The 18690-nt window shown below is 42.5% G+C and overlaps 1 protein-coding gene across 1 annotated transcript in view; it reads left to right on the plus strand.

Moving 5' to 3' along the window:
• FBXO15 (F-box protein 15) overlaps positions 1 to 18690 on the plus strand; it is a 53178-nt gene that overhangs the window by 4447 nt on the left and 30041 nt on the right. Inside the window, exons 2-8 of the mRNA XM_045790265.2 lie at positions 2806 to 2913; positions 5624 to 5728; positions 9028 to 9270; positions 9808 to 10017; positions 13401 to 13527; positions 14955 to 15037; positions 16202 to 16344. Coding sequence (XP_045646221.2) covers positions 2806 to 2913; positions 5624 to 5728; positions 9028 to 9270; positions 9808 to 10017; positions 13401 to 13527; positions 14955 to 15037; positions 16202 to 16344 — 1019 coding nt within the window. The remainder of the gene's footprint in view (positions 1 to 2805; positions 2914 to 5623; positions 5729 to 9027; positions 9271 to 9807; positions 10018 to 13400; positions 13528 to 14954; positions 15038 to 16201; positions 16345 to 18690) is intronic.

Genomic DNA, 18690 nt, shown 5'->3' on the forward strand with positions numbered 1-18690 from the left:
AGCCAAAGGCAGATGCTTAACCAACTGAGCCACCCAGGCGTCCCAATTTACTAATGCTTTTAAACAAATTTGTATTTGAGGACCCCAGCAGTATTCATTTAAGTTAAGGAAGATTTCCTCAGTCTTCACATACAATGTCTATATATGGATCCCCAGACTTCTTGGCATGACCATTCATACTGGCAGGGTCTAAGTGTCACTGGCTGGGAAATCCGGGCAGATAGTATTATTTGAAGGAGTGGTAATAGAAATGCCTTTTACTTAAAGCTTATGTGTTAGAAACCTCTGTCAACTAAAGATATTTGATCTTTGAATATGCAATACAGATTGGTACAGAATTTACAAGAAGTTAACCACTTAAAATAAGGAGTGCTTTTAAATCATTTAAAAATGTATATGTTTAAAATTTGTGTATTGTGTTGAATGGTGCCCCCCAAATTCACGTTCACCCAGAACCCTAGGATGTGATTTTATTTGGAAATAGGGTCTTTGCAGATGTCATTAGTTACTATGAGGCCACACTGGGTTCGGATGGATCCTAAATCAAATGTGACTGGCGTCCTTATAAGAAGAGATGGAGACACACACAGGGAAGATGGTTGGGTAAGGAGCGGGCAGAGGTTGGAGTTGGTCACCTTAGTCGCCACAAGCTAAGGAACACCAAGGATGGTCAGCAACCACCAGAAGCTGGAAGGGGCAAGGGAGGATTCTTCCCTAGAGACTGTGCAGGGAGCATGGCCCTCCCAACACCTTGGCTTTGGACTTTTGACCTCTAGGACTGAGACAATAAATTTCTGTTGTTTTAAGCCACTAGTTTGAGTCAGGTTGTTAAGACAGCCCTAGGACACTAATACAATTAGGAAATTGTGTTTCACTTCTTATTACTGTGTTAGAGCCAGGTCAGTGGAGTTGAAGCTTTTCTGTTGTGGAAATCTTTGCTTAAGTAATACTTTGAACAGATATTCAAAGATCTGTTGCATAGGTAGAATTCTCTGAATAAAAGGGGAGGCACTGCAGAGCTTTCCAAATGAGGGCTTCTTCTGCCCACTCTCCCTTCTTTCCTGTCCTGCAGAGCACAGATTGGGTACCCCTGGTTCTGCCTAACTTCTTTGCATTCCCAAGAACTCACTGGCACATTGAATGTCATTTGCTGGAGCTGGCATGCAGAGGCCTGGGTAGCCAGTGTTTCTTACGTGGTGAATTTGTTACCTCCCAGGATCTGGAAAGGTTTCCTGCGTCCGCCTCTCCCAGGTTGAGGTGTCCTCATGCAGCTGCTAGCTAATGTTTATGGTGGGCTTGCCATGACTAGCCGTTATGCAGCTTCTGAAGAGAAAAACCTATAAAAGGAGCACAGACTATTCTCTGGCTGCTCAGAAGCACATGGGGCATCACCAGGCAGTTTGAGTGTTTACGGATGTACACGTCGTGGGCCCATTTCCACAGCGGGTTTCAGGCTGTGCGGGGTTGTGGACCACACGCTCCCTGGGCCCCCTGCAGTAGGCGTGCTGGGGATCTAGCACCATCCACTGTTCAGATCCATCCCTGGGGATGGATCTTTTGTTCTTCCACTTCCAGAGAGACTCTTGCCCTTCCTTCCAACTTCTCGTGACCCTCAGTTTGTCCCCAATTGCTGCCCATATCCTTTTTGATTGTTAGTCCAAATATATCCAGGCAATCGGTTTGGTAGGAAAAATGGGGAGTGCTAAACTTGGCGAACAACTACACACTCAGCAGTGGCATATTGGTGAACGGGGCACGTGGAAGCTCTACTCTAGATTTTAGTCCCACGCTGGGGGGGAGGCGGGTCAGTAATTGATGTGTGTGGTAGAGAAGCAGCTTCCAAACCTGTCCAAGAGAACCAGCACATCCTCCAGTAGTCCTGTCTGGGGGCTGCTGCCTAGAAACGGAAGGCTGTGGGCCCCGTGGCTTCCTGGGTTTCTGGGTAGGTTTCAGTCCCTACCAAGCTGCCATGGAGCAGTGGTGGTTTTGAGGGCTGATTTTAGTAAAAATTTATTTTAGGAACTTCTGAAAAGAGCTAACTGCATAAAATATTAAACCTTATTTCATTAACTTAAAAGCCGTTGATTGTAAGATTTACTATTTTTTTGTACCACTAAAATAATAGATGGCCAGTTAAAATATATTCCATTGAACGTAAGATACTTAAAATGTGAAAAAAATTGGAGGATTGGTGTTTCTGTGGCTGTGATGGCCAGAGCTAGCGTTGGAGCCAGTTATCATCCCTCAAAGACCAGCAAGGTTGTAGATTATGTGGGCAGTTCTGGTTCACAAATCTCAAGTTTTTCTTACTTGATTGATGCTGTTTTTTTGTTAGGTTTCTGCTATTGTATGGTTGAAGCTGGCCAGTTGATAACATTTTATTTTTATCCTTTTATTCCCTTAAATAAGTTTTATAGCACCTCATTGATATGCTGACAGCCTATAAAAGCAAATATTCAGTCTTCTAGTTTACTACACTTGAGCTTAGCCAAAAGGCCAGAAGTGATTAATCTTATGTTTAAAGCACATCAGAATAAGTCCAGTTTTCAGGTTTACTTACTCAGGACACATGGAATGTTTCATAGTCCCTTGCCTGTCCCTCCCCACTTCCTTCTTTCTTTCCTTCTTTCTCCCTTCTTTCTCCCTCCCTCCCTCACTCCCTCCCTTCTCCTTCTTTTCTTCCCCTTCCTGAGGTGAAATTTCACAATGAGTCATTTTTGGAGTTTATGAACCCTTTACGGTTTTGTAGAGGGGCCTGGACAGGTCACTTGTCATTATAACTTGACTTTTCCGTCTTATTTTCAGAAAGGGGCTGGGTGCCCGGTGTGCTGGAAGCACTCCCCTGAGACAGTGTGCTGGGCGGGGAAAGCACTGTGAGCTGCCCTCCACTATGAGTCCCCTGTCTCTGGAGAGGTGAGTCGCAGTGTTGGCGCTCTTCTGGGGGGCTCTGGGGTGGAGTTCTTAGAGAAAGTTCCAACGCTGTACATACCAAGCTGCTGTTCTGAGCTGAGAATAGAATTGCGTGGGAAGAAAGTACAACACGGAGAGTTTGCTATGAGTCATCAGCCTGTCAGCACTGTCATTATTAGACTAGGTTTATGAAGTGAACTTCTGAAAGTGACAAGTAAATTTTCCTTTTTAAAAAATGTGCTTCAAAACTATTCACGTTCTAGTTGATAAAGACCCTTGAAACAGTGGAAAGGAGATTGAAGTGTGTTCTTCTAAAAGCTCCAGAGGTCTCTCGGTCTCATAGCTTCCAGTGCTTTGGGAGCCCATTTTGCCCTGGCAAGGTTCTGCAGAATCCTTTTTTTGAACTAATTACTTGAAATTGATGCTGCATTGCCTGTGGGTTTGTGCTGTACTGACGCTTCTGGGGCCCCAACTCTCTGCTAAACATTGTATGGTGCCCCAAATGCGTGGGGTCCCCGCAGACATTTACAGCGGGGGAAATAGGGTACACATAATCTGCGTATCGCAAAATCCAGATTCAAACCTAAGTTACCTGGTTTCAAGTTTCGGGCTTTTGATACTATAACTCAGCTAACAGAGTACATACTTTCAGTGTGTTTTTAAAAAGAAATGAAAACTAAAAAAGAATTAAGGACAGCAATTTAAGCTTTAGACCCTATACTCTGAGAACTCGATCTGTCATACAATAATCTGATACAGGAAATAGAACGAATACTCATTCGGTTCATACATCCATCAAATATTCAAGGACCTTCTCTGTACCAGACACTGTGCTGTGACACTTTGAGCTTCTTGGACTGTCCTGCCTCTCACTTTCCAGTCTCCTTCCCCATCCTCCCCCACCTCCATCCGCTGCAGTATGAAATAATTAGAATCGCACACAAAGTGACCCAATATGGGTGTGGATAGTAATTGTACTGGCCTTGAGGAAACCTCATGAACAATAATTAAGAATGTCTTTGATCTCTGCTGTTCTAGCTATAAAGTGGGGGTTTTCTGCTTTTGCTAGAAGTACAGGGAGAGCACCCCCCTTCATTATGTTAGTCTGCTGGGTAGGAGGGTGAACCTCTCTAATGGCCTTTGAATAGGATTTTAGTCCAATTAAATAATTCTTCCTGGATAAGATTTGCCAGATACTTTTCTGAAATGTTTTCTTTAAGCCCAGCTCTACATTTTTTTGGATTATGATGATTTAAAAAATAACAACTGAATTTTTGTGAAACAGTTGAGTCAAAATATGAAGCCTGTGTGCAGCGGGTTATCCAAGTGCTCACAAAATGTGTTTTCTTGCAACTTTGCCGTCTACATTAGCAGCCTTTTGTCACTGAAGGTGTCTAATTTATTGACTCTGAATGTAAGGAATTTCATTTGGCAGGAGGGATTTAATTAATCCCTAAGCAAAACCATTTGTTTAACAATCAGGGAGTCCCTGGCTAAATCTCTCCAAAGCTGGGGCGCCTGGGTGGCTCAGCCATTAAGGGTCTGCCTTTGGCTCAGGTCATGATTCCAGGGTCCTGGGATCAAGCTCGCATCGGGCTCCCTGAGGCTCCCTGCTCGGTGGGGAGGCTGCTTCTCCCTCTCACACTCCCCTTGCTTGTGTTCCCTCTCTCTCTGTCAAATAAGTAAAATAAAGTCTTAAAATATCTCAAAGCTTTTGAGTAGGGGTAGCTCTGACTAGTGACAGGGATCAGGCATGTCTTGCATTCATCATCTTTTCTCTGAGGAGACACTTCATTCTTTCTCAGTATTATCAGAATCTTAGGACTGATTATTTCCCTATGAAACATTTGATAACCTGATTTTCATCATAATTTAAAAATTTAACATAGTTGAGATCACAAATGGAGAGTAGGGACAAGCTATTTTAAATTGGCCAAAGGATTTTTACTGCCTCAGTTCTCTATCCCCAACCCTCCCCCCCTCCCCCAGTCTTCTCTGGCTTGCTTTCTTCCAGCCTCAGGTTCAAACGTGCCCATCCCTGACTTCCTAACATTGGGGAGGCTTTCTGGACACATTCACATTCTGATAGTTGTTTTGTAAAAGTGTAAGGTCATAGAAATACATGGGGTGTTGAGAATGCAACTCAATGTCATTTATTTAGGCAATAAATGAGAAAGGAAAAGAGAGTTCAGACAATCTTAGAGGGCTTGGTGTCTCCTTAAAGTCCCAGAGGAAGGTTTCAAGTGTGAGGACGTGCAGGAAGAGGGTGCGTGAGGGTGGTATGGGTTAGGTGGAAAATAAGTGGATATTTCCTATTCCATTTTTTTTTAAGGAGGAGGAAGATTCTGTGTTATTTTTTAATTAAGAGCTAAGAATGCATTCTTTTTTCTTCCTTTATCTCACCAAAGAATGATGCATACTTTCATGAGGGGGGTAGGGAAATCCTGCCTGTGGATTCACAGCGTGTGAATATGAGTAACGTGCCAAGGAGGTTAGCTTCCCATGCCCTTGGGTCTCTGGATTCCTTTAGGTCATGAGGCTTGTGATAGCAGGGTGTTTCAGTTGAGAAACCACTGGAAGATAACAGCGCAGTTTGCCTCTCGGACAGGAGGGGTGCTGGTCACCTTCGGTTTGGAGGTGAACAGCCATTGTTTTCTGGGTAACTTTTAGCTCAAATGCTTGCCCGCTTCTCTGATCTCTTCCCTTCTCTCAGTATACCTTCAGAAATCTTGCTGAAGATCTTTTCCTACTTGGACGCCGTGACCCTGCTGTGTACTGGATGTGTGAATAGGCACTTTTATCATCTGGCCAATGACAAGTAAGGAGAAAACCAAGTCTCTCTTTCGTCTTTTCATGTTTTGGTGGCAGTCATGAAAACTCGTAAGACCATTTTAACCATTTTTTAAATTTAAAAGAATTAATTTTGAAAGTATTTTTGGACACAGAGGTAATATGTCTAATGGTCAAATGATATTTTCAGTGATTTGTATTTATATGCTTAAAGAGAAGGAATCTCTTTGCATGAACTGAAAAAGATCAAACTTACTATTGGCGTAGCTGTTGTCTCCTGTATGGAAGAATATGTTTCTGTCTGTGTCAGTAAACACACAAGAAGGTTCAGTGTGGATTCAAGGGAAATAAGCCTGTTCTTGACAGTAGTTCTAGAATGGATGTAGAACAATTTTTGTCTCTTTTTTATGACTCTTAATAAGAGGTGAAGATATTCACTAAAGCAAAGAGCAGTAAGGCATTTTTCATGAAAGAGGTCACTTAAATATCCCAAACTATAGCTTTTTGGAGGGTTCTTACTTTAAGGATAGAGCTCCAATTACTCAATAAGCCGATAACTTATAAATTTCTTAGTTTCCCTAAATATCATGTCTCCCCACTGACCTTCACAGGTCCAGATGATGCAGGCACTGGGCCTTCCGCTGGATTTGGGGCCATACCTCCAGTAATGTTCCTTGCATATGTTTACTATTAATTATGCGCCCATCCCACCTTCTTGGGAGTTGTCCTTTAAAAATCTGAGCTTCTGATGAAGTTACCCTTATGTTTGTTTTCTTGTTATAGGAAATATCTTAATTGCACACATTGAATTTTATTTTATTTTTAAAAATTTTTATTTATTTTAAAGAGAGAGAGCAAATGTGTGTACAAGCAGGAGCGGGGGAGGGGGGAGGAGGAGAGAATCTCAAGCAGACTCTACCCTGAACATGGAGCCTGACAGGGGCCTCAGTCCCACTCCCCTAAGACCGTGACCGGAGCCAGAATCGAGAGTCAGACACTCCTGCTACTCCTCCTGCTTGAGTGCATGCTCTCTCTCTCTGTCAAGTAAATAAATAAAATCTTAAAAAAAAAAATAGGAGTTAGGTGCTCAACCGACTGAGCCACCCAGGTGCCCCTGCATATGTTGAATTTCATTTTTAAGAGTCATTGTCTGATTTTATAGTTAGACTTCAAAAGGGGCATATAAACACTGTTTATCAGAACATTAAATTGGCCCCATTCTGTCCACAACTTGTTTGATTGAAGTTTGCGTGTGCCTGGCTGGTAGTCAGAAAGCTAAATATGCTCTTGTCCTCAAATCCACCTTAGTCTTTTAACAGGATGGGTGACCAAGAAATGAATGTGTTTGGGTTTTGAGTACTTGTTAGAAGCATCTTGTACTTGACATTTGTATTTTATAAATAATCAAGCGGAACAGCCTGCACAGGATTTTCGTTCTATGAAATGTTCTTTTTAGGCTTCACTTACGGTGAATACGGGAAGCTGAGGTGTGTGAAAGTGGTTCTCATGCAGACGTTAGGTGTGGTCATAACTGAAGGTGTGTGGGGTTTGGGGCTCGCGCTCTGCTCCCCTCCGCCGCAGCGTTCGCTCTGGGAGTTGGGAGTGCTGTTTGTGCACAGGAATAGATCGGCTGCCGTTCGTGCAGTGCCAATGTGAGAGATCTGCGAACACTTACGTGGAGTAAAATGACGAGTAAAATAAATTTGAAGAAAATATGAACAAGCTTTTATGTGAAGGGAGTTTTTAAAAGTGCCTACTCAAGGGATTTTGGCGAAACAGTTTCAGATTTACCTTGATAGACTCAAATCATCATCATTTTGCAACTCTTAGCTCACATATGAAAGGCCAGACATTTCAGAACTGGGAAAATAAATACCTGAGGGCAGAAAACTTGGTGGTAAAGGATTCGTGGGGTGAGAAATGATTTGAAAGTGCAGACTAGAAAGGGCGTTGGTAGGGTAGGCATTGATTCTGGGTGAGTTGGCTGGGAAGTCTGTGTACTGCCTGCATCAAGGAGACGCGTGTGCCAGTGGAATGTCTGCGAGGTGCTCCTTGCTGCTGCGGTGGTGACTGGCTGACCGAGCACGGGCTAGGCTCTGGAGCGTGGGGCATCGCCAGCGGGTCTCCGCCAGTGCGGGGCATGCCTTCTCCTGCTGGCCACTGGCCAGTTCATCCCATACCGAAACAGAAATGTGGAGACATAAATTAGCATGTCATTACATTTATTTATGTAAAGCTCACCTTTCACCGTAGGAAATTGATTGTAACCCTACCTCAGTTTCCCCCAAGAGAAGTTTCTTTCTGTCCCTGAAGGAGAGCATTGGCCGGGAGAGAGGTGCCTTGGGCTCCCTTCAGCCCCTGCTAGCTGCCACTGCTCCTGTGACTTCTCCTAGGCCTCTGGGTGTGATGGGCGGGAGGGGCACAGGCTGTGACTCAGAGGTGAATTTGGATTCAACCTTGTGGCTCGCTGGCTCTCTGCATTTGGAGAAATTATTTGGTTTCCTCAAGTTCATTTCTCTGTTAACTAAAGAGGCTGAGAAGCACAGGGGATGGGTGTGTGAGCTGGTTGAGTCTGCGTGCGACAATCCTGGGTCTACCGTTTCTTCAACATACACAGACTGGCTGGGGCCAGATCTTTGCATCAGGGCCTCACTGCATTGTCTGTTCAGTGGGGACAATAATAGTAGCTACTTCATGGGTTTGTTGGTAATTAGTTAACATTTACAAAGTACTCAAATAATGCTTAACACAGTACTTAAAAAGTACTAACTGTTGTTGGTTTTTTCTTCATTTTTTTCATTCATTATGCAGTGAATTTTTTCACTTCTCTTTGTGCAAGCATAATGTGTTCCTTGTGGAAAAATTAAGACAGAAATAAAAAATAGCATACAGTTCCATTGCTGCTGACATTTCTCTGTGTGTGTATGTATATATGGTTCCTTTCCAATCTTTTAAAAATGTATATACTTAAAATAACACAATAGGAATCACCTTGTATATTTCTTGTTATTTTTCTATAGTCTGTTCCATTATTGCTGTAGGATGGCAGTGGTTTGGATGATGCCAAATACCGTGAGATCACTCATTTTAACTTGATCCTGGGAAGTAAGCTCTTCCTTTTAGTACGTGTTTCTGGGGTTGGTGAATCTGAAACACTTACCTCAAACTGCAGTTCACTTTAACACATGAGCAGCTGTAAAATGTTCAGTGTGATTTATTCATGGACTCGGACTATTTAAAAATGATCGTGCATCTCTAAGCTAATGCATTGCTACTGCAGGGGCATGACAATGTCTCTTAGTTAATGTAGTTCCTCTTCTCCCCCAGTTTTATTTGGATCAGAATCTATTCAACTGCATTTTCACCTAAAAGATCTAATTGGAAAGTTAACTCAGCAGAGAAGACCGCTGTATCTATGAACTCACTGTCGGTTGAGGATAAAGAACCTGGATATTGGAAGAAAGAATATATTACAAAACAAAGAGCATCTGTAAAAGCAGCGCTAGCTCAGGTTCTCAAACCTGTCAACACTTACACAGGCCTTCCAGTTAAAACCAAAGAGGCCCTCAGGTACCCAGCACCCTCTTGAGCCATGGGCATGTTCCCATTTAACACTTCCATGCATGTCGGTGTAAAAAGAAGGATGGCGTAAGCTCAGGGTATTGAGTGTATAAGGACAAATGTACGGTTTATGCTGTGAGGGACTGTCTTTTGATGTATTCGTGTGTTCCTGTGTGTCTGTTAGCTGTATACCATTTCCCTATTCCATATACATGGTCTGCAGTTTTTATGAAAAGCAGAAATAACCTAGTAATCTGCTGTAATAAAGCAATGGCGTCCAGAGCTTCCTTCCTTCTGGGCAGAGTGGGGTCTTGTCTGTGTATGCTAGTTCTGAGAACATGGTTGATGTTCAGTGAATGTTTGTGAGGTGAGGGGAAAAGCTCTGTAGAGAGGACCATTGATGAACTGAAAATTTATGTCAGGCACTTTCTGAGAACTTCAGCTTGGACTTTTCAGGAACTAGCAACTTTAGAGATGATACGTGAAATTGACTTTAGCATTTTTTTTCTGCAATGAGGCAATCATTTTTAGCTTTTCTTTCTCCAGAATATCTGGTTTAGGTTGGGTAATTATATTGAAAGAAAAAAATGGAAGAGAGTACATCATGGAGCACATTGACCTTTCCGTAAATGATTCATCAGTGACGGTTATGTGGTATGGCAAAACTTGGCCACAGCTAGCCACGTTGTCAACCTTAGATTTGTGTGGTGTGACACCAGTTTTCATGGACCGATCTAAAACCCCCTCCAAAAATGGGTAAGTACTAATTCAATAGAACCTTTGGGTGAGAACATCTTATGCGTAAATACTAGTCGCCATCATTCTTGTAATTTAAAAATACCATCAGTGTATTTTAGTTCGATTGCATCTTAAAGACTTCTCTTGCATTCTGGATCACTATAGAGCAGAAAAAGAATGGATTTATAACATTTATGATTAGATCTAAATTTAGGTTCCTCATACCTTGGTTGTCTATAACAGAATAGTATTCTAGTTAACAAAATTCCTAGGTGATTGATGGCTAACCTTTTGAGCTTTTTAGTTTTAACCATTTTAACACAAAGATATATCTTTCTTCTTTAGTAAATAGTACTGTAATCATAGTTTAAACATTAGGTTATAAGATAATTATTCTTATTTTTATGTTCCTTTCTGTTGAACTGACTGGATGTGTAACCTTGTGCAAATAGCTCAGTCTCTGTGTGCCTCAGCTTTCCCGTGTGTGGAATGGGGTGATGATGATGGCGAGGAGTATTTAGCATGCACGGCTGCCGTGAAGAAGATCAGAACGTTTCACTGTTAAGTGCATCAGTCAGATCCGTGTGTGTCACCTTGCTGATGTGCATGGGGTCCATACTTAGGGGCTCTGTGCTGCGTCCACATGCATTACTAGTCTCTCCTGCTCACTCTTCTGGTCATTAGTCGCTTTCTCCTAAAAGCCAGGTGCTGCCTGCTGTAGCATCCTGACCTCCTGAGCAAGCAAGTGCACCTGCATAAAAGGCACAGTGAACACGGAGGTACAGAGGTCCTAGCTGCCTTCTCCAGGGTCAGTTTCCTGCCCTCGACTGCCTCCTTTACTGCCCAGCATCCTTTGACGTTGCTATGGCATGTACCACGTCATTGTTCCTACCAGCCTGTGTGCTGTGTTCCACCCCTGGTTTCTCTCACACGTCACATGTGTCCTTGGGATGGGAAGTGTTGGCATGCTGGGGCAGCGTTCTTTCCTGGCTTCCCTGGACATGGACACATTTTGGCAGCTTTGTAACCCAGAACCTTGTTGTAGCTTCCGCTCTCTGGTGCTGATTCTTTGAGGATTGTTTCAGTGATTAGGTTTCTACTTTTTGTGCTGGGAACACAAGAGCATTGGGCTTCTTAGTGATGACAAAGCCAGGTCTTATCATATTCTGAAAATAACCTTAATGCTACGAAGAATAAGATGTGAATGATTTTCCCTGATTATATTACTGAAGATATTTTGGAAGCATGCTTACATTTTTAAATGGTACCTTTATTTGGATAAATCTCTGAAATTTCTTATGGTATCATGATAGACACCAGATTTTTTAAATGTAGGATTTAGGTTTTATGCACTATGAAATGATGTTTGGAGAATCAGTCCGCCATCTTTGTACTAATCTCACTGAACGATATATGACTTGACATATCATGAAATATTATTGATAGGCATTAGGACAACATTATTAACATCCATTAAGATGGTCATGGAAGACGAAGTGGATAGTGTTGAATTGTAAAGCTCAGTTAAAGATACTGCGCTCCCGAAAACTGCCATCCGGGTCAGAAGTACTAGACTGCACAGTGAGTGAGGTGCTAGAATTCATTGGGAAAATTGATTTAGTGTAATTTATTTCCATTAAAACTCAGTGGACTTCGGCTAGCATTTTATAACCTGTGGAGAACAGACACTGAAAGTGTTTTTTAGGAATCTCTTTTGATGGGCTCTTTTATTGCAAGTTGGAGAGCAAATGCCCCATCTGTGTGACAGCAAAGGAGAAACTTGGTGATTGTTATTTGGGTCCTTTTTCTTTCCTCCATGAGAAGTTTTTCAAGAGCAGTGAAAGCCTTATTTATGTAATTTGCAATTTGAATTTTCCTGTAATTTATACCGTTCTAGTCAGACTCATTAAATTTTCTCCTCTGCAAGTGTTCTCCATTCCGTGATTTATGCTATACTTCTCCAGATTTGGGAAGAATGTTGAGTAGATATCAGCCTTTGTTTCTCTCTGTATGGCCTGTGAGGCCAAGACACGTGAGCTCTTAGCTGGTTCTCTGTTTAAACTGCTCTGGAGCCAGGGTGATGAGTATTCTCCTTTCGGGCCCACTGAGGAGTGGGAGAGGAGGGTTTTCACGCTCCGCCTGGCCTCGTCTGTCCACACTGATAATCGTAGTCGCAGTGGCTACCGTTTCTGAGCGCTTAGGGTTGGATCTAAGGTTTACTTGCTGGTAGACTTAGGTTCCTAACCCTGTGTTTGGCTTCCTCCCCGCATACTATGCGGGGAATATTTTTAGGTCACACATCACACACATGCTCGCTGACCACCTCTTCCTAACTGCTGTGGTTTTCAGCACAAAAAGTCCTTTGAAAATTGAGGGGGAGACCAGGGTAGTGTGGAAGCTGCAGATCTGCTTCTGTTGCTTAAAGCCTCCCCCTCTCATGCTCCCACTTGGAAACAGTGCCACTGCAGAACTCCTTAGTTTTCTGATTCTTTTACCTAGTGAACATTTGAATACCTGTCTCCTGACAGCTGCTGTCTTAGGTGCTGGAGGAGAATGCTTGAATACCATGTGGCCCCAGCTCCTTAGGGACTTGCCTTTAATGCTGAGCTATGTTAATTCACCACTGAGATCTCATCTCCTTTATAATTTCCTGAACTATCTCTAGATCCCTGGAAATGACAGACATCTATGTTTACCATTATAGTGCTTATAGAATGTTTCCTTCTGTTTTGTTTTGTTTTTACCTCTTATGATGAATAGCAGAGTTGTGTTTCCTTACACATCTGAGTTGTTACTTACTCTTAGACACTAATTCTAATACAGAGTTCACCATGGATCTCCTTCATGACAGTACTCAGGATTTTGGTTTAAATTCATTTTCTAATATTAAAATTTTCACCCTGAGTTATCCTTGATAGTAACTTTGAAAGGTATGTATATCTGCTGTCAGACAGCCTACTGAGACCACCTGCTTTTTTTTGTCATTTAAAATATTTCATCTTTGCTTAGGCATTATTTCCCTTGATTAGGAATACACATGAGAATCTACTTTTGATGATAGCATTGTGCTGGGCTCTGAGGGGAAGAGGAGAAAAGATGATTCTTTCTCACCCTTATGATTCTTCTACTTACTTCTGACTGGGCTGTTGAGTTGACAGTAGGAGCGAGGAGGAAGGGAAGGAAAACAGAGTTGGGCGAGAAATTTGAGTGTGTCCATTTCCCTTTGATTTATAGGAGTTGTTTATGTCCCCTGACCCTCCACGCACCATTTATTAGCAAGGTGCACATTATTAGCGCGCTCTTCTTCGAGAGTATTTTTAGATACACTAGACAGAATTGATAACACTCCAGATGTGAAAGTTCATTTCTCTCTTTCCTTTCTTTGGCATGGATGTTCAAAGACCTCGGTGGCATTCTTTAATTGCAAAGTACAATCTGAGTAACATAACTGAATCCACCATGATTGGCTGGGACAGACTCATTCGGATCTTCTGTCTACACCCAGGCCTCCTGGTGGGCCTGTGGAAGGTAAGGTTCGAGTCCCTGCCTGTACTGCGCCATCTCCCTCTCAGCTCCATGCTGACTCACCAAATGTGAGGTCCCTCCAACTTCCCACTAACCACATTCTGGTTTACGCTCTCACAACTTCACTTTCCTAGCTAAATGACCCCTGTTCTGTGGAGGCCACTTTGCTGTTCTGCCGTCACAAATGACAGGCGACCTGTTCCTGCCTGCATGGTTTTGTTCGTGTTCTCCCTCTCACGTCATGGGAGTCTCCCCCTTTGTCCTTCCCGGCAGTCCGTGTTCCTTCCTCCTCCTTTCCCATCTCATGTCTGCCAGAGTGTCTCTTACCAAGTGTTTACCCAGTCTCCACATGGGTTTCTGATCCTGTACGTGTGGCCTTGAGTGTAATCTGCCCTTCAGGGGACAGTGTCTAAAGAGTTCTTTCCCACTAGATGAGGTTTCTTTTCACGGGGTGAGGCTGTTGGCTCGCTCCCTCCTCTGGGGTTACTTTCTGGGCCATCACTTCAGTGAAGAGCGTTGACAGTGTGATGTTCGTCTCTACACCACATGTGTGTGGAGATCTGTTGACCTTGGTCTGTGGGGGTTTTAAGATAGAAGTTCACGGATGTGATGCTGAGAAGAACAGTCCGCGAGTCTGAATGATGCTAGACAGAACGAAGATCTGTGGCATCATCCTCTCGTCATGCCTTTGTCTTTCTCAACCTGCTGAAGCAATCAGTTTGTCTATCCCTCCCTCGCTCTCTGTGTGAGGTTGACTTGTGGCCCAGGCAGCAGCTGGCTTGCTGGGCATTTCCTTGACTTGAGTTCATCAGTCTGTGTTGGCCCACGTAGTTATGAGGACCCAGGTCAGTCCGACTGTCCTCTGGCTGGCTTCTGGAGCGTGGTGCCTCAGACCGACCGTTCTGGGTTACCTCCACCAGTCAGTGTCAGCTGTGAATTTGGGGGGAAATGGATGTCTGTTCCTCTACAGTCACATTCCCACTGGCTTTGCCAAGTCAAGCAGGTACTCAAGAGAGGGACCTATGCCACTAACGTTAAGTATTTGTGGAATTAATCTCGTGTATGTGAAGTCTTAACCGGTATTGCCTTATCTTGGGAAAGAGTTTGAGAGAACCTGTTACTAACAATGTGTATTTTCACAATCGTGTATAATAGAGTATTTTGGTATTTCACAAGTGCTAGGATGTTAACGTTTTGGTACTGCATGCTCTGTATTTGGGTGAATTGTGGTCCTGCTGTCAATACGACATGTAAGTCTTATGGGATAGTAATAATGTATTAGCAGTAATAATGCATTAGTACTGTGGTAATCTTGCAGTTGTAAGAAACTGCATCTGTCTGTAAGATGAATGTGCTATGATCTTCACAACGACTTTTGAAAAATTAATATATTTCAGTTGAAAATGTATTCTTTCTAATTAACTTTTCAGAGGGAGGAAGAACTGGCTTTTGTTATGGCAAATCTTCATTTCCATCACCTTGTGGAGAAGAGCACATTAGGCTCAGCCACTGTGTATGTATTTATATGTGGGTGTATTAAATTTTTGTAGTCAGTGTAAAGGATTAGAAGTTGATACCATCTTAATATCCTGAGAATAGCTACAAAGATATTCTGTTTTTAATCAGTAGGCACAAGCCAACAGGCATAATTACTTAGCTGTTGTTAAAATAATTGGATTATTCATGACTACATATTTGCTTTATTTGTTCTGGGTTAAGGATTATGTCCTCAGTAGAATGTTATTTATGGGGGCAGGATAATGTCATTACTGCAAGATGCCAGTGCATCAAGATGGTTCCCATTCTTTGCACTAATGTGAGTTTTCATATCTTGCAAGGCACGCAGACCCATGGCTGAGTCGGGTCTGCATATGTGTTTTGCTTGGTCAACACAGTGTGTGTCATTCAGTGAACTTGAGGGTCTTCAGATGAGGAATATGCTTTTCATTTCTCGACTGCTCTCATACTCATTTTAAAAATTATCTGAAAAGTTCCTGAATGCTTTTGAGTTTGTTACCTTACATAGTAAGGTTTTTCTTACTGAACAGAACTTCATTTGTCATCACTCTGGGTCTTCTGCCTGGGCTTCCGATCTGTAGGTCTGCTGTGTGGTGCACTTCCCTGCTGAGCAGCTCCATCCTCTGGTCACTGAGACCTCCAAGGAGCAGAGCTGTCTTGCAGAGCTGCTGTCCCAGGGCAGATCCCAGAGACATATTCATCCGTGGTCCTCTTGTGGATACTTATGGAACTCATTCCTTCACCTGTTTTTATAGAAGTTGGTGAAAGGAACACAAAGTGGTTCTCTTGAGTTCCTGGTGTGGGACATTATTGGGAGCCCTGCAGAAGATTGATGGGAGCTGGTGTTAGGATGGATGTTAATTTTTTTTTTTTTTTTTAAAGATTTTATTTATTTCTTCGACAGAGATAGAGACAGCCAGGGAGAGAGGGAACACAAGCAGGGGGAGTGGGAGAGGAAGAAGCAGGCTCATAGCAGAGGAGCCTGATGTGGGGCTCAATCCCATAACACCGGGATCACGCCCTGAGCCGAAGGCAGACGCTTAACTGCTGTGCCACCCAGGCGCCCCTGGATGTTAATTTTTTTAAAGAGTATTTTCATTTTAAACATTTTATCTCTGGTGTTGACAAACTTGTGTGTATGTTTTGTTTTGCTTTTTAGCCCCTACGAGCTACCTCCTCATACCCCTCTTTTGGATGACAGCCCAGAGTACGGACTGCATGGCTACCAGCTCCATGTTGATATGCACAGCAGTGGGATTTTCTACCTGTGTGGTACATTTCGCAATCTCTTTACCAAGAAAGGTGAAACTAATTGAGTTTTTGTTTCAGTATGAAATTAAAAGGTTGGAGACAACAGGGGACCAGTTTTTCTATCTGAGTTAAGAATTGTCTCTTCACTGATCATCTGTTGGCACTGTCTTCCCATACCCATACCTCATCGTAGGACTTGTAAAATCCCACGGCTGGATCTAGTCTCTTTAGCCTTGGGCTCCGTCTCCTTCATTACCATCTCTCTACCTTCTGGAATATTCTCTACTCATCTTTTCTGCTGATACTTTCCTTACTGTTTTGCTCTGCTGTGCCTCCTCCCCCTACCCAAAACTTCTTCCCTTCTTTTTTTTTTCTTTTCTTTTTTTTTTTTTTCATGATTTTTTTTTTTTTAAAGATTTTATTTATTTATTTGACAGAGAGAGAGACAGCCAGCGAGAGAGGGAACACAAGCAGGGGGAGTGGGAGAGGAAGAAGCAGGCTCATAGCGGAGGAGCCTGATGTGGGGCTCGATCCCATAACGCCGGGATCATGCCCTGAGCCGAAGGCAGACGCTTAGCCGCTCTGCCACCCAGGCGCCCCGTCTCAAAGGAATTCAGTAAACTTGCCCACAGGGCCAGTGTGGTATCTGTCCAGGATAAGAATAAAGAGAAACCACCCTTCTGTATATACTGCAATCATATTTATCATGCTCACCAAAGCTGAGACAGAGACAGGAGTAGGCTAAGAGGGAGGAGACCTCAGTTGAGTGAAAGGGAGGAAGGAACATAGAATGCCCCCTGTTCTGCTTTGTCTCATTGTTTCCTCCTTTTTTTTCCCCCCTTAAAGATTTTACTTGAGAGTTGAGAAAGGGAGAGAGCACAAGCAGGGGGAGCAACAGAGGGAGAGGGAGGAGCAGGCTCCCCGCTGAGCAGGGAGCCCGAAGTGGGGCTCCATCCCGGGACCCCGGGATCATGATCTGCTGCACTGAAGGCAGATGCTAAACTGACTGAGCCACCCAGTCGCCCTTCAAGTTAAACATTTTTGGTAATAATATTTTATAGGGGAAATTTTATACTTCATTTCTGAATTTCCTGATCCCTGGAATTCTTTCATTTAATAGATTTGACATCCATTACTAATCCTTGCCTGACTCAGTTTCTGTTAGAGTTTAAAAATTGGTGATTTTCTAATTTTTGGTGATTTTCTTATTAATGGTGATTTTCTAATATTTCTACATTTATTAGCTGGGATTTTCTAAGGAAATTCCCCACATCAGCTGGTGAACTCCTGTAGTGGCAGGGTAAATGACCTTTCTCTTTTGACCACCAATGCTCAGATTAAGGAATTAATGTTATCTCACCTCCTGTGGTGGAAATTATTTTGAGTGCATGCTCTCTCTTCTGTCTTTGTTGTTTAGTGTCATTGTGGACTCTTGGTTTTTTATTTATTCAATAATTTATCGACAGTTACCGACATTATTCTTTTTGAAGCTAAAATTGTCCCATAGTTTGATCAGTGGGATCTACTTCAAGCTGGCTTCTGTGCCCTTTTGATACGCCCCCTATTAGTCTTTGAGTCTTTGTTTTTTGACTCAGGAATTCTAGGTTTTTCTATACTTGTTGGCATTTTTATTAGAATTATGTCAAATGTATATGTTGCCCTGAGGTGAATTGACATCTTTGTTGTTGAATTGTCCTGCCCAAGAATGTGGTATGTCTTTCATTTTGTTCAAAAATACTTACATGTCTTTCAGGGTGTGTCAGAATTTTCTTCATCCTAGTTTTGCACATTTCTTGTTAAGATCTTTAGTATTTTATCTTTGTTACTTCTCTTTCATTGTATCTTCCAGTTGTAATGTTTTATGTGGCTTTGGTCTCAGGCCACTTCATAGGGTAAGTTGGGAAGTATTCTTACCTCTTGGATTTTTTGGAGGCTTTTACATAGAATTGGTAGTGCTCATTAAATTGTTGGTGGAATTCACCTGTGAAGCCATCAAGGCCTGGAGCTTTCTTTGTGGGAAGGTTTTTAACTACAGCTTCAGTTTCTTTTATCAATACAGGGCTACTTAAGTTAATCTGTTTCTTCTTGAGTGAGCTTTGTTATTTGTGTCTTCTAAGACATTTATCTAAATATTAATATGTTAAGATTGATCAGTGGGTTAAGGAGTTTTTTGGCTTGCTCCTATTATAGATTTCTCCATGAACGTTCACCAAATAATGGCACCTATATCCATTATTTTATTAGAGATTGCAAAAATGATGTTTCCCTAGTTCAGTCATTCTCTCAGTGTGCATTATCTAGGATCTTTCTGTAAAGAAAAGTTTTCTCTTATCAACTATTTAGTTAACTGAAATATGATTAGTACAGGAAGGGCAGGGCACATGCTTGAGTCTTTCT

Source organism: Ursus americanus, chromosome 19 (genome assembly GCF_024610735.1).
Source record: "Ursus americanus isolate L20-20 chromosome 19, mUrsAme1.1.p, whole genome shotgun sequence".
Taxonomy (NCBI): Eukaryota; Metazoa; Chordata; class Mammalia; order Carnivora; family Ursidae; genus Ursus; species Ursus americanus.